A 26,010-nucleotide genomic window follows, 5' to 3' on the forward strand; every position below is an offset into this window, starting at 1 on the left:
GGCCATGGTCTCAGAATCTTACTTTACTTGTTTCAAAGTGGTATTATTTCTTACCTTCAGCTCTTTATGCCTTTAATTCAAATTTAAATAAGTCCATATAATCAATGTAATTTCTGAAGTATTTCTTATTTAACAGTCAACGTTCGAGAGCCTTTTGCGGGAGTTTCATGAGGAATTGCCAGATGAGTTACTGATCTTGTATAGAGGCTACATGAAGAAATTGTCAATCGACAAACTCAGCCAGCTGGTAGAAGTTCTTCACGAATATATCCTGTTAGTTGTTGCCGTTAGACAGAATCCGGAGGATGACGACTATACTGATACAACCAATAACAAGTACGAACTTTCGTTTTTGAGATCGAATGAATTCAGAGCTTGGTAAAGAGAATAGTTGTGAAATTTAATCAAATTAAGGTTTTGACCTGTTAATCTCACGTTCCCTGAATTGATGATATCTTCCGTTGTGGTCTTTCAGAGTCAGCCCGTCACACTTTGTACTCAGTTTTTCGGTCAAATACTCTCTAATTCATATGAAACTTGATATACTTCATCAGCATGAAGTAGACATGCATGTATTGCTGTAACTTTTATGTCCGATTAGTTTTTTCTTGAGTTATGCCCCCGTTTTTAACTTTACAATTTTTCAGCTACAATTGTACCTTATGTGTTCAACCCCGTAACAGTTTCCATCCAATTTAAAATGGAAGTTGCAGTACATCATTAACATGAAATGGACATGCTCATATATCTTTTTATTTATATATCGGTAACTTATGCTTCTTTTTCGGATTCAACAATATTAGTCTATGAAATAGTTTCGAGGGGGGGCTGGGGGGGAGCATGTGTTATACAGAGCTGACATCTTTCTTTCAACATGACTGTACTTTTTATATAAAATTTCATAACTTGGACACGAACTTTAATACAATATATCTTTACTTTTACAGACTTGGTGAATGGCTATATGGGTATGCAGACAGTTTTGACAATCCACCACTAGATATGGCTGTATTGACAGACTTCCCTAAGGACATTTTATACAAACATAGTGTTCATGCATGGGTTAGTAGCTATGGTATGCTGAGAGAGAAACAAACTGGAAACTATCGTCGATTCTGATCCGGCGGTATAAGAGAGACGATAAAGTACAAATACTGGACCAACTTTAGACATTGTGATGTAACGTTTGTGATCATATTCTGTGATATGAGTATATGAGATATTGATACAGTTTCCAGTGTTGCGATAAGAAATTCAAAGTAGTATTTTTGTATTATAATGTTTGATCTGCATGTAACAAACCGTGTGCATACTGACCCAGTGATTATTCGATGTCAAATTATTTAATTTATGAAAGGAATGCTAGACTTAGAATAATGATATGATTGAAACTATTGTTTACGTAAATGTTATGTTTCTTGCTCTCATTTTGAACTTGTTACAAATTGTTTTCGCTGATTGTTTTGGATATTAGGTGATGTTTTACAAATGTTTTGTTCAATGATTTATTTTTCCTCTTGCACAGTATAGTAGTAGAGTATATTGCTGGATTATATTTGTTTCGATGCTCTCAAGTGTGCTCTTAGTTTTGTTTAAGTTGCCGGTATATTCATATTTCATGTAAAATATGTAAAATGTTAAAAGCGTTCTCATTCTCATAAACGAAAGAACAACACTGTACTATTTGACTGAAATAACTATTTTATAACAAATGATAACACAAGATAATATTTAAGAATACGATTGAAAACATACATAGTGTATTGCTTTATTTTATATTTTCCCTTTTTCGTTATCTGTCTATGTTTGTGAGTTCTTATAGATAAGAAATATATAATATTACTTTATCACCTGGCTCTTTATCCTTGACATGTGATAAACAGTGATAAATTACAAAATCTCTTGCAACCTGATATGATACAAAATTATTCCTTTTATTTTTATTGTATTACGATTTACCACTAAAAATAAGAAACCAGTAAATAACTCGGATCTTTTCAGTGAAATATGATATGTTTATCTGTTCTTGCCTTTAATTGTTGTTATTTATTTGTTGCCTTTTTTATTTGTTCTGTGTAGGATTGTATAATCTATGTGTTTTAATGTTTTAAAACTAAACTACATGCAAGAAAAAATTTAAACGAAATTAGTTTGATGTAATTCAAAGAGTTGGAAATTTTGCTGTATTAAAATGGCAAAGTATCATTAAGTTTAGGCGGACCCTCTTTGAAATAAACTGGCGATGGCTGCATGTTATCATTTGGCTATATAATCCACACTATCTAATAGTGTACATGGTAGGAACACACTAGTGTGTACGGAATTAGTTGAAGGCTTTTAATTGTGTCTTTGATACCACTATTTTAGAATAGTGTTGGTATTAAATCGACGTATTTAAAGCAAATGATAAATCTTGTTAAGTTAATGTTGTCTACCATGATTTAACTGGCGATTTGTCTAATAATAAAAGCACAAGCATTTGTAATACATTGTCTTTGTTTTTCTTTTATATCGGCTTTTCTCTGGTTTTATGTTTCCCTACATCTAGGCAGTTGACTATTTCGATTAACTGCCCTAAGTCTTATTCTTTGCAAGATATAGTCTGCCGGCGTGCCACATTTTCCAAAGGATTTGGACGATAGGTTTGTCCGTACCGTATTTGTGCTATCTACATAGCTCTGTCGTGCTTTAAGCATCTTTCAAACATTTATTACAAACGCATGTGCCATGTTCAAATCTTAACTGTTGCTATTGTCCCCAAACTGGTCTGGTCTGGTTTATGTTACTTGGCATTCCCTGTTTGATATTTGCCTTTTTTGCAAGGGACAAACTTTTTTATGCCCCCGGCATCTCCTGATGCGGGAGGCATATAGTGTTTGTCCTGTTCGGCCGTCCGTACGAGGTTAACCCAATGGGACCGTTTCGTCTAGCATCAATTCCCCTTACTAGAATGACTTGATACTAATGCAGATGTAACATGTGACCATTCCTCATCTTCAGACATCACCTGACCTCAGTTTGACCTTGACCTCGTTTTAGACTTTGGTTGCTTTCTATGGGCCATCTCTTGGTTAACCAAATAAGACCGTTTCGTCTAGCATCAATACCGCTTACACTAATACAGATGTAACCTGTGACCATTCCACATCTTCAAATATCACCAGACATCAGTTTGACCTTGACCTTGATCTCGTTTTGGACTTGGGTTGCTTTGTATGAGCCATCTCTTGGTTAACCAAATGGGACCGTTTCGTCTAGCATCAATACCGCTTACAAGAATGAATTGATACTAATACAGATGTAACCTGTGACCATTCCTAATCTTCAAACATCACCTGACCACAGTTTGACCTTGACCTTGACCTCGTTTTGAAAAATCTATCGACAAGGATGTCACCGGGGGCATCAAGCATTTATTGAACGCAGCTCCTTGTCTGGTTTAGGTTAGTTTACTAAAGTTCAGTATCACTGAAGTAGTGTTGATTTCAGTTCAATGACAAGTTTCTCAGTTTACAATTAAAAGGAAAGTTACATATTTTACCTTAATATTAACTTTCAGTGTGTTTAATGTGTTGTGTTAAAACGAGAAATAATCTATCTATTCAGAGATTAAACATTCCACTCTGAAACTCGCATTTTCTCCGTTTTTAAAATGCCACGTTGCCCCGAAATAGTATTTCCAGTTGCCGCACACGCATCTATTGCACTTATATAAGGCTGTGCTGCATTATTTCAAAATAGCACTGAACTTCAATTTCTGCAGGGAATTTTATTGAAATCCGTTAGAAAATCCTCTGTAGTGAGAAATGTTTGAGAGTACGATGAACCAGGTATTATGCGTGGTGTCTTAAGGTGTGGATTGGATTATCTGCTTGGAGAGTAATTGTTTAGGCGGTAACGAGGCTCTGCCGATCTACCACAAAGCAGTTACCCGAGAGCCAGATATTCACATCCGCTCCTTCAACTAGTGATAGATTCTTTTTCTTGCATACCGTATTTTTCAAATACTAAAATAAATAAATAAAATTACAAATTTCAGCAAGTGAGTCATCTTGTGTCCCGGAATTAAGATGTGATTGTTCGTGCACCGGCAAAACACAGAAACTCCAGTCTGGCATGCAGGACATTGTATTCTATTCCTTATTGACAATACCATGACTGTTTTTATCAACAACGTTAATAATTTCACAGACCCAAATAGAGGAAATGCTGGCAAAATTGTAACAGCGTTCTGTAAGCGATTTGTTGCTTTTGTCCGCGACATAGATATTTTTAATGTAGCACATTTCTGAAATGATTTTAGGCGAAATAAGTACGTTCAAAGTTGTCAGAAATGAACCTCCATACATTTTACAATCAGCGATGTATTCTTATTTCAGCATCCTTACGTACGACACCAGGATGCGTGGTGACTGGTAAGTCAATATGACCATAAGAAATTAATAAAAATATATAAATCTTTTTTCTATTAAAGACATTTTTGTATTAACTTGTGCTTTTGATTGAGTTAAAATTTAGAAAGATAATATTAGAATATTCGGGCGAACAGAGAAGGGGCACGCAAGCATGTGTAAAACCGACTTTAGATGTAATTATCGCGTAACTTGTCAGTATTATTTCGAACTTCTAAAGTGGAACAAAAGGCATGCTTTTAATTCCACATTTGAAACGAAATACATTTAATTAACCGATTTAATAGATGGTATTTTTTTTTTCAAATAGGCTTGTTTCGTTTCTGTCAAATCGCACCATATGAACCCTTCTAAAACTGCTGCCTCCGCCCTTGATTCGCCTTAGATTAATACATAAATTTTATTGGGCAACGTGCTCCTTACTTTTGCTTATTATTACATGACTGTATATTGTTGACCATTTAAAGTTCAAGTTCAAAAGAGGGAAACTGTTGTTCTTATTCCAAAGTTTTGTTTGTTTAGGGTTTAACGCCGTTTTTCAACAGTATTTCAGTCATGTAACGACGGGCAGTTAACCTAACCACTGTTTCTTGATTCTGTACCAGTACAAACCTGTTCTCCGCAAGTAACTGCCAACTTCCCCACATATAAATCTGGTATAATAATAATATAATATATATATGTATCAGAGGTGGAGGACTAATGATTTCAGACAATGTCATTTATCAAATAGACATGGAGAACATACGCCCGGCTCGAGGATCGAACTCATGACCCCGCGATCCGTAGACCGACGCTCTACCTACTGAGCTAAGCGGGCCGGTTCTATTCCAAAGTACGTTCCATAACTGATGGTAACGAATTTTAAACATTATTGTTATACGATATTTCAATGTTAATTTTCCGATAGGTTTTTTTTAAGTACAAGTATGTTAGTTCTACGACATATTGTTGTTAATGTATACAAATTTAAAATCCACGATTACTATTTCTGTAAGTAAACAAATGTAAGTTCCACGACAGAGGTTCAATAACTATACAGATGTTAAGTTATGTTAGTTCTACGATAGACAGTTCTATAAGAGTACAGATGTCAGACTGTAAGTACACAAATGTTAGATTGTAAAATCCACGAAGAATAGTTATGTATGTGAATGAATGATATCTCTCTCGAAGGTATTCTCAGTCGTACTGCCCATCAATTTTCTCAGATGCGTATTGCAATATTGTCCGTAAAGTGACATGTGAAACTTTTTTTATTTTATTTATGCGAAATGACATTTCGTTTCTATGAAATAATGATTTCGTTTTTACGAAATAGGATTTCGTTTTTACGAAATAAGATTTACTATTATTATTATTATTATTATTATTTCGTAAAAACGAAATATGCCACTTTACGTGCACCGTACAATATAACATTTAGAACTGGAAAATTGATAACAGGTTAACAGATGTCATGCATCTTTCTCGGCAATTAGTAGTAGTTATATCATTTTTCCATCTGCCATTTTAAAATGCGGTTCTGCAGGTTTTATTGCATTTGTGTGAGGAAAACACAAGTGCTTTTATAGACAGAGTATACTCTTTAATGGTCCAACCTTTCGCCCTCTCCAGTTCATACTCTCTTTAATGGTCCAACCTTTCGCCCTCTCCAGTTCATACTCTCCTTAATGGTCCAACCTTTAGTCCTTTCTAGTTCATACATTCGTCGCGGATTCCAATTTACTGACTGTTCATTAAAACCAGTAAAACAATTAATACAGTATGTTCTGTTTACAATGTAACTGTCATTTTTTTTTCTTCCTTTTAGAGTAATCGGTCCTATGCAAAACCTTGAGGAGTTCTTTCGTGTTTGGACAAGTTATCGTAGCTCTGGGCAGGTTAAGACATAACACCAGGAAAACTACATCTTAATTTGGTAATCAACAGTCTGGCCGGTGCATATAAAAGGTCTGTGTACTAGACATTCAGGGAGGCGAGGCGGCAGAGCCACTAACCGCGGTTCTGCCAACGTAAGCCAAAAATACTATTATGCCTCGTTAGGTTAATTTCCAAATATGTTATGTAGATTTCATGAAAGACAACTTCAGGATATAAATAATTAGTTCTTAACATTTTATAATAGCTAAATATTATTTGAAAGATGGACATTGAGACAATAAAACTACTTGTACTAAAAAAACTGTCTTTAAATACCTGAAATTAAATAAACATCAGAAACGAACTATTGTGTCTCCAATCTTATATATGTGTGTGAAAGTTCTACCACAGGTTTTACAAGTCTGGTAACACTGGAGTCATGTGGCTTTTAGAGGCCATTACGCTACAAGCCGATGTTTGGTGTAATACCTAGGTTTATAATTTTCTATTTTAGTATTTCTTTCGGACAATTAAGATTTTAACTGTACATTTCAAAAGTCAGACAAAACTTGTCAACTCTACAGTAGCTTCAGGGTGTAAAACATCCGTTAATTAATTACTAAGTTTACGGAAGTGAAATAATGTGTCTGCTGTGTTTTCCTGTATAATCCTTTATAAACTCAATATACTCTGTGATCAGGAGAGAGGTGCCCAGGTGTGGGCTAAGGGACATGTCGTCCCGCTCTCATGAGCTGAAACTTAATAAGCAATGTTAAGAGCTAGGCTGAAGTACATTTATAATTAACAACTTATGTTTATAGAGTTGTTAACAAGTCTCATTGAACCTTGATAATATCTGTGAAATTAGACTGAACATTCATAAGTAACTTTGCATTGCTGTCGTAGAAAATAAATGTTAGAACTATCGTAATGTGTTGTGTTTCAAGACATGCTTCAGGTACACAGATCAAGTGCTACGTTACAACATGAATCCGGCTGATAAGTGTAACCTCTGGTAGATATGGTCTGCCCCTGACTGGAACTCTGCTGAAATGGACTACCTTCGCTTTAATATGTAAAAATCTGAATAAATCAGACTTTTGCATCAAATGATTTTGTTACTTTTATGGTGTTTTGCCTGTATTATTAAAAACAATTAAGTCTTGTTGCCATCGAACCACAATTTTCTTCCTATATTATTGTATGGTAATGACGTATGGGGTATAGAAAATATAGATACAATTGACAAATTTCAAATTCAATTGTATAAACATATTCTTAAGCAAACAAACTACACCAAACCGCATGTTGATGCTCTACATCTATCTATATAAATTGAACGTGTTCTTATTCGTTTTTATTTTGTTTTAAAAAATAACAAAATTAAGAAACATACAGTTAAACAAAATGACGTTTATTATATATTACTGACATTTTAACTACAATAGATAATACACGTACTCCATAGTCCAAAACTGTTTGTATGATAACTCAACCAAACTGATAATGACTTGCCTATGTCAAGAATGTAAACATATATGTGCAATAAAGCTTACTTTCTGAACGGCTGCCATACATATGACCACATATTGATACATAAGAAACACTCTCCGGATCTTATCAAGTTTGTTGTGTTTTCAGTATGTCTAATTTGTTTACTTTTAGACGGCATAGAGACATTTCATGGAGACAATGATACGTATAAAATGTCTGTATACAATAATAAAAGGATCATTTTGAAGCACAGGACGAAACCAAGCAAAGTATTAGCAGTCAGGGTTTAACTGATTCCTCTTACAAATCTGTAATAAAACATTCAATAGAGTAATTGATCCCAAAGGACCAGGAATAATAACAAAACTGACATTATATGTACGTACAGAGCGTTAAGTTTAAAGACATTGACCTTAAGATCGTATGATAAAAAAAAAGAAAACATTTTTTTTATATCGGAGAAATATTGCTTTATTTCTGAAGAAGCTTTAAAACTGACAAATTATATGTTATGGAAACACATTAGAATTATTTGTTTTTACTAATTTTTCCATTCCAAATAAACTACATTACTAGTAATTACAAAGCATTACAAGTAACGGCCACTATGTACCAATCTTCTTGGTGTACTCAAGGAAGTAAAAAAGTCTTTATTGCCGAGGCAGCTTGGGTTCGATTCCAGACAAAGACCTGTTTTATACTTTACGATGTCACATTTGTTAAAATAGATTAGCACACAAACTCAGGTTTTAATGTTCATAATATGACCAAACTTCAATTTTAAAGAAATATCAAGTTTGGCCAAAATCTGGCGTCCAGACCCTTTAAAGACATGTTTATGTGTTGGCGTGAATGAGGACAATATACAGATGACACTCACATCTAAATACTGTGTGATAAATATTTTAATACAACAACAACAACAAACACGAGAATCATGGCATTATCAGTAAAAAATAGAAATAATTTTACAGGTAATACCAAATATACATGATCATATAAATGATGCATTGTATACTACAGATACATTACCGATGTTACTGATACGATACATTGATAAGGCACACATTCTCAATTATTTCATCAAAAGAGGTTGCAATTAAGTAGATGCTGAATAAAACATGGTAACATGAAATACTTAAGTATATATCTACATTAAAAGGTCTACAACTCAACAAACGAAAGTGAAACAATAAAACCTAAAAATGGAATGACACTGTGAAAATCATTAAACAATTTATCAGACACTGTCTAGTGATACGGGAAAATACTGATAACATAATATGTACTGTAGTTTATCCCTTTACACATATAATAATTAGCGCATACGTGTAGCTTATCCCTTTACACATATAATTATTAGCGCATACGTGTAGCTTATCCCTTTACACATATAATAATTAGCGCATACGTGTAGCTTATCCCTATACACATATAATTATTAGCGCATACGTGTAGCTTATCCCTTTACACATATTATAATTAGCGCATACGTATAGCTTATCCCTTTACACATATAATTATTAGCGCATACGTGTAGCTTATCCCTTTACACATATAATAATTAGCGCATACGTGTAGCTTATCCCTATACACATATAATTATTAGCGCATACGTGTAGCTTATCCCTTTACACATATCATAATTAGCGCATACGTATAGCTTATCCCTTTACACATATAATTATTAGCACATACGTGTAGCTTATCCCTTTACACATATAATAATTAGCGCATACGTGTAGCTTATCCCTATACACATATAATTATTAGCGCATACGTGTAGCTTATCCCTATACACATATAATTATTAGCGCATACGTGTAGCTTATCCCTATACACATATAATAATTAGCGACTGCTACAACGTGTTCAGTAAATAAGACGCTCGATACGCACATACTGAACGTCTATGTAATTGTGTTTCAATACTTATTAAATTAGAATGAAAGTCTACCTGTACGCACAGACGTACACGTATGTAATTGCAATCGTAGACACGGTTATAGAATAAAGGTAAAAACTTCGTTGATATTGTTACAGTATTGTTCTTTATTTACTTTGAAAAGAACCCGAATATTAACAGTGCGGGAAAGGTATAATTGTTTTCACTGCGGCCGACGTCGCTAATTATAAATGTTCGCAGTATACACAGACTTGGTATAAATTAAACAACATTTTCCATTCATGACATACAATGCCACTCGTTAAATGCATCTGTATAACAGTAGACGAAAATTAAAAAAAGAAAAACAATTTCACGAATAAACTTAAATATCCGCTACCTACTCTCCATTCCGACAGAGTAAATCTTATTTTAGAGATTAAGTACATAAAGTATTATGTCTGGGCTGTGACTAAATACAGAGTTGGTGCGCCTGTGATATATTACAGACTTCGGTATATACCGGATTAACTAAATTTGAACAAAAATATCTTAAATGTATATATTTTGTAACCATAGTGATTCTAACCCTAACCTTTAGTCAGTATATTATGCATATTATATACTATATGCGCGCGGACATGCAAAAAAATGAGTATTTTTGCCGTGCGTTCCATTTGATAATAATTCCGCGCTTGCGCAGAACGGCTGCACCAACTCTGCAATGAGAAACATTCTTATGTCTGTTATATAACTGCATACATAACTAAGAAACATTTATCATATCTGAAATAATAATTATAAGGTACTCAAACAAAAATAACGATCATACTACTTTAGACGCTCCAACAATCAACAATCAACTTTCTGCTCAGAAAATGTAACATGAACGTTACCGTAACAGAAGGTTGTATATCACCATTACTAACACTACAGTCCATAAAACAAACAAACGTGTTTGTAAACATGGACGGATCCAAACGGAAGGGGAAGAAGCATTTTATACAAATATTCCGATGGCAAAATACAATACATATCCGTAGCCCTGACCAACCTATAAACCGGGCAAGTCTATTTTATAAGTACATCAACACGGCTGACCCATTTAAACGAGCTGTACACTATACATGTATCAAGGTAAATACAAGAAGGTAATAAACAAAAACCATAAAGAATAAAAAGACTTTGATAAAGTGCAAGTGCAAAACTGAAATACATTCTTTTTTAAAAATGACATATTGTCTCAAAGCAGTACTCGAGTATAAAGTCCATCATGAAACAAATATATATAGCTAACAACTATATACAAAAAGTCTGAGTTCACTTTGGGTTTCTACCAAATGCATTAAACATGATAAGATTCATATGTTTATACTTTCTATAAAAACGACCACGTCAACAAACGCACAGGATAAGTTTTCAGTATTTCGAATATGCCCCAGTTTGTTTCCCTTTCAACATTCTGTATGCAACAACCCAAGTATGAACACTATGTTCCAACTTGATATCTTCAGGGAATTCCAGTAATATTGCAGTGTCCAGCGGATGATCCTCTTTCTCGTCTATGTAAGCCAATAACCAGTCTTTCATTCTGCCATAAGTATATTATAGAAATTTAATTTATTTAACTATTCCAATAATTTCATTCAAGATAGAAATATATTGGCGTTTAGAAGAAGAAATCTGTGAAATGTGTTTAGTTCCGTTTAGTTAAGTAACTTAGGCTCTAAATTCTACACATGAAAATATAAATATGATTACTGATTTATTGCGCTTGTCTATGTTATTTTGCGGAGCTGTTGCATTGTTTTCCGTAGGGAGGGGAGTGGATGGAGTAGGCGGGTATTGAAACTCGAAAACGCTAAATCCAGAATTTTATACGACTAAGAATGGAATATTATTGTCAGTTACTCCTGATATAAGGTATGTAGTGACGATTTAGCATTTTACACTTTTAGATCTACCCGACAAAATGGAAAAATATCGAATGCAGCGACTGAAGCAATATATAGGCAAATATAACACTTATGTACCATCCACCTTTACACACAAGAGTTGAAAATCCAGTTTTCATGACGAACTTACTGTTTTCCTGCAATATCTGTGTAATCCGGGTCATCTGTATTCTGTTCAACAGCAACCTTCAGCAAGATTAATTCATGCAAAACCTCAACTAGCAAGCTCAACTTATCTACCGATAAGTCTTTCATATAATGGTTGAAGTTCTCCAGATGATCGTTTGTAAGGTCAACATCAAATACATGCTGCACACTCTCAAACGCATACTGTAACGACAAAACCCCGAAAATGTATTAACCCTAATTATAAATCATTATTACCCGTGTGTCGAAGGAAATTGTTTAACCTAAGATGATAACATCAGCGAAAATTTTAAAATAAACAATTACTTCTTATATTAGTAATAGTAAAATAAATTAGCAAGTTACATATGATATGAAAAGCGACAACATACTTATAAAATAGTGTTTGTGTTGTCTTACCTCTCTTTGTTGCTGATTGTCTATCATTGTTTTGGACTTTTGAAAAGCAAGTAACATCCATAACGACTGGACATGCTTCAGTCGGCACATCTGCTGTGCCTACCAGAAAATAATGCCATTGGATATCAATATACACACAAGAGACATATATCACATCAAGATGTCGTATACTACTAAGGAACATAAATAATTCTTAGCGCACGATTCTACAGGTACTTTTCATTGCAAAAGCCCTTGCCACCCATTAGATATATTTAGATGAGAATATCTATTAAATATTTGCCCTGACAGAAATGAAAATGAGTTACAAAAGACAGAAGCTCCTAATAAATAAGTTACTGGTCTAGCAAGAATAAGAAATGTGTAATATTTCTTTACAATTTCTTAAAAAGTGAAATGTACAGTCATTCTAATTTGACAATTTCTGTACAATACTAACAAACTTCTCTTTTCAAAGCTTGCACTCCATAGAGCATAAATAACTCTTAAATATTTCATAGACGACACGTCTTAAAGGCGAAACAAACAGCCATAATTAATATTTTTACGTCATGAACGGCATGATGCACAGCTTTTGAAAAAAGCCCTCTGCAGCAAAGTCCATACTCGGGTCACTTTGGAGGGCCAGAGCGTCGGTGAAGAAGTCAAAGACAGACGATTATCCCCAGATGATTTGAAATATAACTATCCAGTGTGTTGTAAATATTTTCAACTTGGCCATTGAATATGAATTTCAAATCACTTTTACTTAACATCTTTAAATAGTTGGATTCAATGGTAGCGATAATAATTAATTATATAAAACATTAAAGCATTTATACGTGTACATGCACTAGAATATCTGAATGGGAAGGCTAAATGAAAGACTATTGCTTAAAAATCTAACACCACTGCTCAGCGTTACATATCATTCGACGTGGAGGACATCGGGTAATAAGCTGTGTTTAGGACAAGTTTATTTTGATCGTATGCGATAACTACAACGATTTACGGTATTTTAATAACTGATGGTTATATGTGAATTGTTCGAAAATGGTCCTCAAACATAAAGTTAGGAAGCAATGAAACAAAAAAAAGATGATAAAGTTTCGTTTTCTACGAAAAGTATAATGTTGTAATAATTATTATCATAGAATGTACTATGTAAATGGCTCCACATTAACAATATATTTTAAAGGGCATATATTTGTTGTTCGATGACAGAATATGTAATAAGTCTGTGAAATTTTGAATTTGACTGGTATTTGTCTACACAGAATTTAATTAATAAATTATATATTTGGTGTTTTCTGTCAAACCTTTATCTTTGTGCTCTGCATAAATAGATAATAATTTCCTGATTTTTTTTGTATACAATTTATATTGTGATCTACAATTAAGCTGAAGCTGGTCTAAGGGTTGGCAAAGACTTTTGCAATGAATGCATGTTTACATCATAAATGAAACGCACTTATACAGTACTCAATGTTAGCAACAAAAATAATTAAATAATCGATATTTACGGATTTTATCATAACTTTCTACATGTATTATCGACAAGACATTCAAATGCAGTATTAGATTGTTCAATTTTTACATGATTACCTTACCGTCATATTTCAAAGTTGAATTTTATTTTCACCGAAAAATTGCTGCAAAATGTCGAAAATACTTTTACATCTACAGCACCAATGCATTAGAAATGTACCTTCTGACTTGCAACCGTTCTCTCCATTTGAAGTGTGTTCCGCATGTATTCGTGAAGATTCTGGTTTGGTAGACCACCTGTAGTCTTGAGGAAACTAATTGTAATATCCAGGTCATATAACGACTGACAGATATCAGGTAGGCTCCTCAATTCTTCGCATATCTGTGTTTTCACCGATGCATTTAGACTTTCCTGAAAAAAAAAAACCACAAGGCAATCGGTAACTCCGATGGCTCCTTCCCGAAATTACTGTAACATAGAAGGCTTTTCAGTCACAAAGGTTGTGTTAAGGAGAAATGTGGTCAGCAAGAGCTGTGGTTCTTTAACATTGCACTCACACTCATTGATCTTTATCAATATGTAAAATATCAGGTCAATATCTTACATTGTATTCCAGGTATGCCCCGGACAAGGTTTTCAGAAAGGCGGATACTTAAAAATGGGACCACCTAGGAGTATGGGTCCTTGTCCCTGCACTTTCTCTTAGTGACCTGTCTAAGAATATGCAAAGAATCAAGTCAATACCTTACATAGTATTCGACGTACGCCCCGGACAAAGTTTTCAAAAAAGAGATAATTGAAAAATGGTACCACCAAGAGTTATGGTGCCTTGTCACTGCATTCCCTTTACTGACCTCTGTCTAATATGTAAACTATGAAATCAATACCTTACATAGTATCCAAGTTATGCCCAGGACAAGGGTTTTAAAAAGATGGAGATAATTCAACAAGAGCTGTCTCCATAGGATGACACATGCCCCCGATGGCACTTTGAATGAATAGTTATGGCCGATGTTAGAGTTTAGGACCTTTGACCTACGGACCTGGGTCTTGCGCGCGACACGTCGTCTTACTGTGGTACACATTCATGCCCAATAATTTTAAAATCCATGCATGAATGACAAAGATATGGACCGGACACGCCAATCAATGCACTATCATGAAAATTGACCTTTAACGTCTAAGTGTGACATTGACCTTTGAGCTACGGACCTGGGTCTTGCGCGCGACACGTCGTCTTACTGTGGTACACATTCATGCCAAGTTATTTGAAAATCCATCCATCGATGACAAAGATATGGACCGGACACGAATGCAGTATCATGAAAAATGATCTTTAACGTCTAAGTGTGACCTTGACCTTTGAGCTACGGACCTGGGTCTTGCGCGCGACACGTCGTCTTACTGTGGTACACATTCATGCCAAGTTTTTTGAAAATCCATCCATCGATGACAAAGATATGGACCGGACACGAATGCAGTATCATGAAAAATGACCTTTAACGTCTAAGTGTGACCTTGACCTTTGAGCTACGGACCTGGGTCTTGCGCGCGACACGTCGTCTTACTGTGGTACACATTCATGCCAAGTGTTTTGAAAATCCATCCATCGATGACAAAGATATGGACCGGACACAAAAATTGCGGACAGACAGACCGACAGACTGACAGATGGTTCAAAAACTATATGCCTCCCTTCGGGGGGCATAAAATGCGACAACTAAGATTTATGGTTTCTTGTCACTGCAATTTCTTTCACGGACCTCTATGAGTATGAAAAGTATCAAGTCAATTCCTTATAAAGTATTTGAGTTATGCCCCGTACAAGGTTTTCAATAAGGGAGATAATTAAAATATGGGACCACCTAGTCATGGTTCCTTGTCACTGCACTTCGACTCAATGAACTCTATCATTGTAAAATACTTTTTTAGTTACGGACAATAAGTGTGACAGACAGACGAACAGACGGACGGTGGGGTAAGAAATCAGTTAAACATCGGTTAAATATGGCGTTATTTGCAAATATAAACACACAGAAACGTATGCTTACCTCATCAACAAACGATATTTTGCCGATTCAAAGCTCTTAACAATAAATATTTTACCTGTTCTATGTATTCAGCAAGCATTTTGAATACTTCAGCATTAGTGGACTCTGTTCTGTACACCATCCTATTAATCTGCAAAATAGCGAATATTAAGTTATTGAAGTTTTCCTTCTTTCGGTTATAGTATTTCTTTTGTAAATGTAATAATTAATAACTTTGGCGCCATGGTCACAAAATACGCCCGTCGAAAGCTTGTTTAGTTGTCATTCTTGTATCTGACCTCTATGTGTAACCTTGACCTTAGACCTAGTGACCTGGTTCTTGCGTATAATACCCCGTCTTATGGTGGTGAAAATTTGTGCCGAGTTAGATCATAAGCCCTACATTCATGAAGAAATGCTCCGGACAAAGTCATTCATGAATTTGACATTTTACCTCTACGTGTGACCTTGACCTTAGACTAAGGGACCTGGTTCTTGCGCATGGCACTTTGTCTTATGACGTTGAACAATGATGCCAAGTTACACAGATATCCCTTCATGCATGAAGAAGAAATATTCCAAACAAAGTTTGTGGACGCAGCCCGCCCTTTTAGGGCGTTCCGATAATACGTCCCGTCTTTCAGACAGGCGTACAAAAAAGAAGCAGCTTTATTGTTTAAAGTCAAACGGTTTATAGTTATAAATAAGGTGAAAATTACATGTAAAATAATCTTATACTCAAGGAAATGTACCGGTAAAATTACTCCAACGTCAATTTTTGATTTTGAGAACAAAAATCTGTCCATGAGATGCCTCTCTAATCCTGCAAAATCGTACTCGATACTAGTCCCTTCACCCATCTTGAACGTGTACTTGCAGTTAGCCAGAATCAGTGGAAGCAGATCGTGAAGAGCATCGTAGCTAATCAAGTGTGCGGAAGTCACCTCTTTCGGAGATACCTTTGAAATGTGGTCAGAATTTCTAAAACAGACAATAGCATATTTTGAGAACTGAAAAAGAGGTTAATGAAACATATAGCATAATGATGCGTACTTTTTATAAGAGGCCGAGTTGTCTGAGTGCTGTATTTCCTATTGGCGTTCGTCTTTATTTTATAAACTACGAATAAAAAACTGAAAATTGGTGAACAGATGAGGTTTATTATATTCTCATGATTCTTAAATCATTATTAGAGTAAGCATTGTTATACAAGTTTCAATACAGAAATTGAATTCTTCTCAATTTCTTAGCAGATTATTTCCATGGCTTCACTAGCAGTTTGATTATTCCAGAGATTGACAGAAATTAACAAAAACTGCAGTTCTGCTAAAATGGAATTCCGAACACTTCGGCTGACATACCAATTGGCTAAATTTGTAAACGCAAGGTGTGTTCCTTAAAAAGGGAATTACTTCCTTTGGCACGCTTTTTGTCATGGTTTTGGTGTGACCATAGATAGAACATACATATTTATAATTGTGGTTTTTCTCATACATTAAGAGGCCTACACTATTTTTTGGAAAACAAATTTTAAAAAACTATCGAGGAATATGATGACGTAAAAGTCCCCAAATGTTTTCTTTACAATTATATAATAGCTGTTATTTATCAGCAATAATAAATACCATTTCCCTATATGAAGTAGTTTGGTTGAAATTTTAAGATGATTTTATCCTACAACACATTTATATTAAAGAAGACCATATTTTAGGAAATACATCTACACTTTCCCAAATAACTAAATAGTCCTAGAAAAGTTACCTTTCACGGGCTTCACTTATCATGTGTGACAAAATTTTTCAATGTAAATATTTCATTTTGGCATGTGAAAGAAAGTGCGTAAACTAAATCTGGTTCATTATATAATTCAGGTACACCAATATCAAGTCAACAGAAGACACTGTCGGAATGATGAAAGTTGAATTTATAACACTAACCTTTCTGTTTCCTTAATGTATTTATCTAAGAAATCATTTTGCTTTCTCATAAGAAAATCCAGAAGTGCAAAAGAACATAAACCCACGCCACCAGTTGTAGGTAACAACATGGACAATGGAGTGTCGTCATTTATTCCGTGTTCACAGAATCCGTCTGGAATTGTTGCATAGCCTGCTTCAGTGGTGCATGCTGGAAGTAACGACAAAATGTTAAATTTTCAAACTAGATACACATTCATTAGCATTTGATGTTAACACATAACGAACCACTCACATGCCATCAACGATTTTAAAATTACTAATGACCTATGCTAGCAATATTCCACACAGCAGTTCACAGAACTTGGAAAGTCGTCTATGGAAAAACAGTAATTTATATTTCACGTTAACTGAAGATTATTTTGTATACAAGTTTTAACCAACTGTGACGTGACAAAATCTAGCTTGTCAAAGAATTTAACTTGGATATATTTAAAATTATTACATTTGTCTGAGCTTGTTTGTACTTTTTATTAAAACAATAACATAGGAATTGGAAATATAAAATATTGTCACCATTTACTGTGTTGTTTATTTTAACAGTACACGTCTGTAAACGTTTTACGTTTGAACATATATATGCAATGCATATTATGCATATGGTTAATTGTGTTCGGACAGCGGGGGGAATCAAGAATAAAAACAAACAATAAGAAGTTTTATGAGTATTAACTGAATAAATAAAAGTGACTGTAATTCTCTTTCTTATATTTCTTGAATCTATGGACCGAACCAGGAACTGGTACAAAACAATATGAGTAAAAATGATTAGCAACTTTGCTCAAAAATGCTCGCGTAAACTCTGGCAAGGATATTTGTATGAAAACATAAATCTTACAGTAAAACCTCAATTCGTTTCTAGACAACTCCCAAGCTTCCGACAAATCTGCTATCAACTGGGCTATATCACTTCCAGAAACGTCATCTGCAAAATAACAAACTGCCCTTTCTGATAAGTGTTTATGATTGTTAAGTATGTATATATACCAACGCTATAACTTGAAAACATTTTTGAGAGAGAAAGATTAAATACTGCATCTACCTGCTGCGGAGTATTGAAAAAGGCAATATATTTACTGTATCAATGCAAGATAAGTATTCAAGCAAAATTCCTGACACTGTTCAACCATACTAAGTATACCTGATAAAAAAAATTCAAATGTTGAATAAAGCTATACACTATCTGTCTTGTCTAGTATCTTTCTTCGAGCAAACAAACCTTTCTTGAGCTGGGCTACAGTAATATGTGAAGCCTCTGCTTTGTCTATTTTCTTGTGATATTTTTGTAATAGTAAACGCTGGAGACGCAAAATGCTTGGCACACACCGTAGAGCTCTTAAATGGTATTCCTGTAAACAAGAGCAAACTAAAATATAAAATGAAAATAAAATCTTAATACATTCCCTGATCTTACTGACGATCTACAAGACGGAATAGTTCACTGTTTCGAAGAATAACGAGAAATGTTCCTGTACCTGATGTATCGTGAAAGGTATTCATGATGATTCATTACGTACTGGTGTTTACAATAGTTTATTTGATTCAAAATACGTTTTAGTAACAAAGTTGTATATTCAATGTAACAATAATATTAGATGCCGATGAATTCTTAACAGGAAAGGCTACTGTTACAATTGTTGGCAATAAATAATGTTCGTCACAGTTCTACCCTGATATATTGCTATACCTTATCAGTTATAAATAAAGTTTTGACTTTTAATGAACTAGTTCTATCCTGATATATGGTATACATAACACCTGTCTGAGTATTAAAACAAACTGTTCCTGGTTTGTGCACACTTTGCTGAATCTGCTTTTCTAATGTATTACGATTAATACAAAATCATCATAAAAAATCAAACGGTAAATACCTCGGCAAGGAAATGCTGCAATATTTTAAATTTGCTTTGTGGAATTTCAGCACTTCCAGTTTCTGCCTCTAACCTTTGCCTTAGGTGTTGCAGAGACACTGGCGTCCTATACCTCCACACTCTTGGCGAATCTTGCAAAGCACTCGGGCTCATCATCTGATTGTCTGTCTCGTATAACAGACAAAGGAGAGGATCCGCTCCTTAAATGAAGTGATTGTGCTTAAATATATATGTAACAATTTGCTTCAGACATTACAACAGTCCTACGTAATAAAATGAAATATGAATTTGCATCCAATTTATACGATATACACGCTGCCAAAACACACAAAAACTCCCGTACAGGCTTACCTAATCTTTCGTCATTCACTATCTTGTGATTGCTCTCGTGTAGAATATCATCCATGTTCTAAAACATTAATGATCATTGTTAATAAATGTTAAATTACAAGAATATACAATTAAACTAAAGAAATAAGTAATCGAATCATGTTCTTTAAATCTAACTGTAAAGATTATTTAAAAATATAAAGAAAACTTGAATAAGAAATGAGATAAAAAATTGATAAAATATGCTAGGATGTAATCTATCCCGTAAGAAGGTTTTTAACGTCTCAGGGGACACCATAACACATTAATAGTTGCTTATGCATAAAATATGAATCATAGTTACCAAGAAATGGCATTTGAGGAACCTGGATACAAAAGCAGCTTCCCATTCCTGTCTACCTCGTTTTGAAGACAAAAGATACAAATCTTCCTGAACAATATTCTCTAAAAAACAACATCGTTTAATCATGTTGAATGCTTTACATATCAAAATCATTAAATATATACAATGAGAAGATCAGATCTAATAGAAGTAAAGAACCCAGCAACTAATATAATAGCATACTCGGTTTCATCGAGTTTGTTCAGAAGATATAATGAAAATTTTAACCCCAGTAGCATCAGCTTCAGTGGATTTCTACTGTAAATTAACAGTGTTACGTCTAAGGGTAACAACTGCTAGTTACTTTAAATACTAAAGGTAACAGAAAAAGAAATGAGCAATAACAAAGTTGTTTATGAAAAGTAGCAATTTAAATAACTTAAAAATGTTAAATAGCCATTAAGACCGATTTCAATATGCAAGAATTTTCCAAATCCCTTTCTGGACAAATTTAAATCCAATAAGTAAAAATTCCAAATTCCTCACAAAATCCAAACTGAATTTAGTATATTCAAAGAATATAAATCCTCACTCAAGATATTTCTTATCAAGATTTTTAATGTAAATCAATCAGATGTTAAATGTCCAAATTGCTATGAAATACAGGAACGTTTTTCAATACGATCCTATTTAAGTTCAGTCCTGTCCTCAGACAACTTCCTGTTTAAAGCATTATGGAAGGTTCCAGCACTTTCCAACACTGTATTACCAAGAATAAATGATGGAAACCCCCAGAATAACCAAGACTTAAAAATAATGTTAACACCCGGTTGATGGAACATTCTAAAACACAGAATATAAATATCTTATTGACATACATGATGTCGCAAAACTACGACAGGCTTTAGAGTAAACAATGAGTCATCATTACAATATTTTTCTAATAAAGTGAACACAATAGGGAATGACATGTACATAACAACATTACATCTCCACGATCCCAAAGTACTAGTCTAAGAAATGATAACACTGAGTCCAAGTACAGGTAACGTTTTACAGCAGTGGCGATAGTTTTATATATGTAAAGTAAGTTCCTTTAACATAATTAAACGTTACTCATTAAAAACAAATAACAGAAAGAATAAATGTTAACAAAAATGCAAGATAATCACGAAAATGACTTTTTGAAAACGAATGTAATGGTAATGTCATATCCAAGTAGCGTAAAATCAATTATTTTATAGTAAATTAATATTGGTTTACCCGAATCATGGTTTTTGGTTATTCCATTTATGATGCAGTGCATGAATAACAGGACGTCATCTACACTTCTAGTAATTGCCCTTTGAATATCATTTACATCTAGCTGTATGTGCCGCCATAGAAATTCTTCAACTTGATCTGTTTCTATATCAGGTTTTATGAGTTCTTGTATTCCCTGCAAGCCAAATATTCAATGACTTGAAATAATTTGTTTCGTCCACTACTAATCAAATGAAGTTAATTAAAAAGTCATCATACATGTAGCTTACATTCCGACCACATAACCTGTTTCAGGAGGTCAAAGTCGTTTAATGCATATAATTATAACAAGAAATTGCCTTTAACAAAACAACAACAACAAAAAAAAAACCCCGCATTACTCCCTATACAACTTCGTTTACATTGACGTGTATACTTATACAAAATATCTATCCATAACATAGACATGAATGGCATTGAATTCACATGGCCGAAAGATACGTTCTGAACTTCAAATCAATATTCCTAAGACCGTTGCAAAGTACAATCCTCAATGAAATGAAAATTAAAAAATAAAGAAAAATAACACATTGATCATATATTTCGGTAATGTTTTATATTCCAAATACAATATTATTTTATAGGTATATTTTGAATAGGTATACAAAGCGGACACGAATTTGTAACAAAATGACTTACAGACGGACAGACAACATTTTATGGAGACATTATCATATTTTAACCACAAATAGGGAATTGAACAATGATTTTTTCCATGTTATAGTAAAGCATACATAGAAATTACAATTATCAAGGGGTAGTATATATTATTTTCTGATCAAACATTTAATGATCAGGGAAAAAACTACTACCGTTCTCAATTTTGAATAATTTACCTTAGTATCACTGCCAACTCCAAGATACATTGCCATGTGAATAAGAAGTCTCACTGTTGCACATGCGGCAGGTGTCATTAGTCTTTCGGCTTTTGGACCAGGACCTCGTGCATCAGCTGCACCCAATATATGCCCAGTCATTGTTTGATCAGTCCTGCAAAAATAGTTTCAGTTAACTTTTGCAGTTCAAATTAGAGTACTTACAACTGGTAACATTGACATTACCTTTAAGGACACTACCTAATTTTTTATCATATCTATTATATTGTCACTCATTTTTTCAGCTACTAAACCATTCATTGATACAATGCTAAATAGACTGTATGTCATCTAATCATTCATTAGTGTACGTATGACTGGTTTCACATGATAACATGAAACAAAACAGATATATATATATAATATATACACGCACGTTTCATTAATGATGTACATTTGCTTATATTTTCAAAGTACTTGTCACCCTTTTGATCTATTTAGATGAGAACATAAATTAAATGGTTGCTCCGAAATTAAAAACAATTGTTCAAAACAAAATAGTAGGGTCTAAATAGACAAAAACACTCATCAAATAAATATGTATTCAGCAAGACACTAGAAATGGCTAATTTCTTTCAATTATTGTAAATTTCAAAACTTCATAAACTGTGAAAATTACAGATCTTCACAAGGCAATGCCCGCACTTCTCTTTGCAAAGCTTGCATTTCGTACGACATATTTAAACATTGATATATCTCATAGAATACTAGAATGTCGAGCTCTTTATGTGTAGACACCTCGCCTGAAAGACTTTCATCCAATGTTTCATTCCAATATCTTGACCCAAACTAAAGTCACTTAATGGAAACGATCGTCCACAAAAAAGCTTTACTTGGTAAAAAATAGTAAACATGCACCTAAAAAATTGATGTATTATCCATGTTGTACCACAGTAAAGTGATGTTGATTTTTCCCTACGGCCAATAATAAAAAAGTTACAAAATAAGCTATTTGTATTCACAACAAAGGGAAGTAATTCTAAAAAATATAATCAGTTCATAAAAAATGTGATCTGCCAAATAAAAAAAGATTGCTCTTTGCATGGCAAAGTTACATCCCGGACAAGCTGCAAAATGATATTTGACACCCAAGTGTGACCTTGACCTTTGAGGGACCTGGGGTTTTCGCGGGACACTCCGTGAACAATTTATGCCAAATAAAAAAATATTCGTTTATGCTCTTTAAAGTTATGGCTCGGACAAGATCCGAAATGACTTTTGGCCATCATGTGTGACCTTGACCTTTGAGATAGGAACATGGGGTTTGCGCGCGACACTCCGTCTCATTGAGGTAAACATTCGTGCTAAATATAAAGAAGAATGCTCCATACATGTTAAAGTTATTGTCCGGAAAATAATCTGGACGGACGCACGCACGCCCGCAGTGACGCGCAAACACCGAACAGCCATTTGGACAACTATGTCTTCGCTTTCCGCAAGCGGGCTCGACAATAAACATGCATCATCGGCTAATTCATTTCAATCGCAAGTGAAATAAGGACTTCCATATCATAACTAAAACTTTCTTTGATATTTTCATAACTACTGTATGAAGTAGACTGTGAAATTTGATAGCATTAGATTTTTTTTTCTAAAATATATTTACATAAAAATATATTAATAATGCATTGCAAATATCTGTATTTGTAACTAGCCCTCGGATATAAAGCAACTTCAGTTGGTTAGGAAAAAATAAAAAAAAAAGATGATACGTTTTATTATTTTCTTCCATGTGCTTAAATGTGTAAATCTCCGATTAATATTATCATAGAAGGTATGTTGACTGTTCCAACTAAGTTATATTTCAAAGATCTTAACTGTGTTTCGATGACAGAAAATGAAACAAGTTTGTGTAATTTTGAAAATTCATTATTTCTTCGATTTAATATATAATCATGAATATGGCTTTTCTGATTCAAACGTTATCTTTTAACTGTGTGCTCAGCATCTCAGAATATTTATTTCCTGTACGATTGATTTGTCCAAAGGGTGACGAACACTTTAATAAATGCATATGCAGACAATCGATGAATCACATCCTTATTTTATATACATCTTTCGAAAACCACAAAATAGAAATACTGTAAAAACTCACGCTGTATCAGCTGTGTTGGTATCGAGTAATTTGTGCCCTTCACCACCAATTTCTGCTCCACAGTGACATTTGGACTTTACATATGGCCTCCCACACTGAAATGTAGTGAACAATAACATTCACAATAAATGTAGACTGCTGGACAAGAGATAGTTTAGCATCTCATAATGCTACAATACCTAAACATCTTCAAAACGTTAAAACTTTAGTATTTCTAAAAAAATCGACAGCATGCTTAATGACATCTATCATTTAGGATTCCCTTAGTCACAGAAAATATGCATAACTTGATAAGATATTTTAGGTGCCATTTCTTATAGATGTTGCATAAGCTTTTCGTTACAAGGATTGGTTAAGAAATGAAGGTACCGGAGTATAAATATGCAAAACAATTGTCAGGGTTTACTTTATCAAAACATGACTTAACGATATTTTAACTCTGCCAACAAGAAAATAGAAGTTAGCCTTGGTATTAAACCTATCTGCAAAGTTTATTTAAATCACACTATAGTTTGAAAGACAGACAGACCGAAAAACTGACAGACAGCATAAAATATTTCCTCTATATATGGCGATACATAATCAATGAAGTAATTTCCGACAGCATAACAATTAAAGTCTACACTATATATAACTAGACAAAAGTGGCCGTGCATTCTGGCGGCCATGTTTTCGTCGAATCAAATAAATTTGAATAATGTCAATAAGAAGTAATCTAAAACATTTACATGTATATGAAATAGTTTAAAACTCCGGCCAACAGTGTCTGACAAAAATATATATCCTAAGGCTATTACTATATACTTATGGAAATGAACTGTTAAACAATTTAGTAACGTTTCAACTATATAAATGAAGGGAAAGTGGCTACGCCCTATTGATTTAATCGAACCTGACTAATTTCAACAAAATAACAACAAGGTCATATGAAGAGTCCCCATAATATAGTGACCACGCCGACTGGGTGATGAATCATTATCATATGAAGAAGCTAGATAGAGGGTCATCAAAGGAATAATATTCTTTCCGCTTAAAGTAGTTGTGTCTGGCCAGTAAAAAACTACAATCAAAGCGCGTTTCTTTCGATGAAACTATACACAGCCATTGCATTCTTATAATCAAATAATCTATTGACCCCAGAGAAAGAAGATACAAGAGGTTACATTCTTTGTGTTAACACATCATGTCTTTACACAAGATACAATAATCTTATTGACATAAAAAAAACATACATTCTAACACAACGGATGCATTTCATAAAAAAGAAAAAACGAAAAAGAAAACAAAATGTTACATTTGCGTGCATATTTATTCAATATTCAAATAGAAAATACTAAACTGCGATTTGTTTCTATTACAGAAAACTTTCTTAAAATATTACATGCATACTTACATCGCCAATCACGTATGCATGCTTGTTTGGGCATCCTGCAGAAAAAAAAACTCTTCGGATGAAAGTCATAATACAATGTCGGAAAGGATAATAGTTGTTACAGAAGACACATCGATACGGATTCAAATCTAGGTCCTACAACAATTGCCATATAATTATGCATAGTTTCATAGTTTGTATCTTAACTAATAAA

At 33.9% G+C, this 26,010-nt stretch overlaps 2 protein-coding genes across 4 annotated transcripts in view; one reads left to right on the plus strand and one right to left on the minus strand.

The window, feature by feature from the left end:
- The window catches only part of LOC128556195 (E3 ubiquitin-protein ligase rnf213-alpha-like), a 175,395-nt gene extending 172,908 nt beyond the window's left edge, over positions 1-2,487 (plus strand). For all 3 annotated transcript variants that reach the window (XM_053540359.1, XM_053540360.1, XM_053540361.1), the window contains 2 exons: positions 137-336; positions 948-2,487. In XM_053540359.1, the coding sequence (XP_053396334.1) occupies positions 137-336; positions 948-1,119 (372 nt within the window). In that variant the 3' untranslated portion in view covers positions 1,120-2,487. The remainder of the gene's footprint in view (positions 1-136; positions 337-947) is intronic.
- A 5,181-nt stretch (positions 2,488-7,668) lies between these two features.
- LOC123552657 (E3 ubiquitin-protein ligase rnf213-alpha-like) overlaps positions 7,669-26,010 on the minus strand; it is a 129,432-nt gene continuing 111,090 nt past the window's right edge. The window contains exons 71-86 of the mRNA XM_053540042.1: positions 25,818-25,852; positions 24,425-24,519; positions 22,291-22,444; positions 21,416-21,590; positions 20,174-20,274; positions 19,852-19,909; positions 19,501-19,700; positions 18,849-18,978; positions 18,468-18,554; positions 17,591-17,780; positions 16,406-16,634; positions 15,730-15,804; positions 13,843-14,034; positions 12,156-12,254; positions 11,740-11,939; positions 7,669-11,245 (exon numbers count right to left, since the gene is read on the minus strand). Of these exons, the coding sequence (XP_053396017.1) occupies positions 11,074-11,245; positions 11,740-11,939; positions 12,156-12,254; positions 13,843-14,034; positions 15,730-15,804; positions 16,406-16,634; positions 17,591-17,780; positions 18,468-18,554; positions 18,849-18,978; positions 19,501-19,700; positions 19,852-19,909; positions 20,174-20,274; positions 21,416-21,590; positions 22,291-22,444; positions 24,425-24,519; positions 25,818-25,852 (2,192 nt within the window). The 3' untranslated portion in view covers positions 7,669-11,073. The remainder of the gene's footprint in view (positions 11,246-11,739; positions 11,940-12,155; positions 12,255-13,842; positions 14,035-15,729; positions 15,805-16,405; positions 16,635-17,590; positions 17,781-18,467; positions 18,555-18,848; positions 18,979-19,500; positions 19,701-19,851; positions 19,910-20,173; positions 20,275-21,415; positions 21,591-22,290; positions 22,445-24,424; positions 24,520-25,817; positions 25,853-26,010) is intronic.

The sequence above is a fragment of the Mercenaria mercenaria genome, chromosome 4 (genome assembly GCF_021730395.1).
Source record: "Mercenaria mercenaria strain notata chromosome 4, MADL_Memer_1, whole genome shotgun sequence".
In the NCBI taxonomy this organism is placed as follows: Eukaryota; Metazoa; Mollusca; class Bivalvia; order Venerida; family Veneridae; genus Mercenaria; species Mercenaria mercenaria.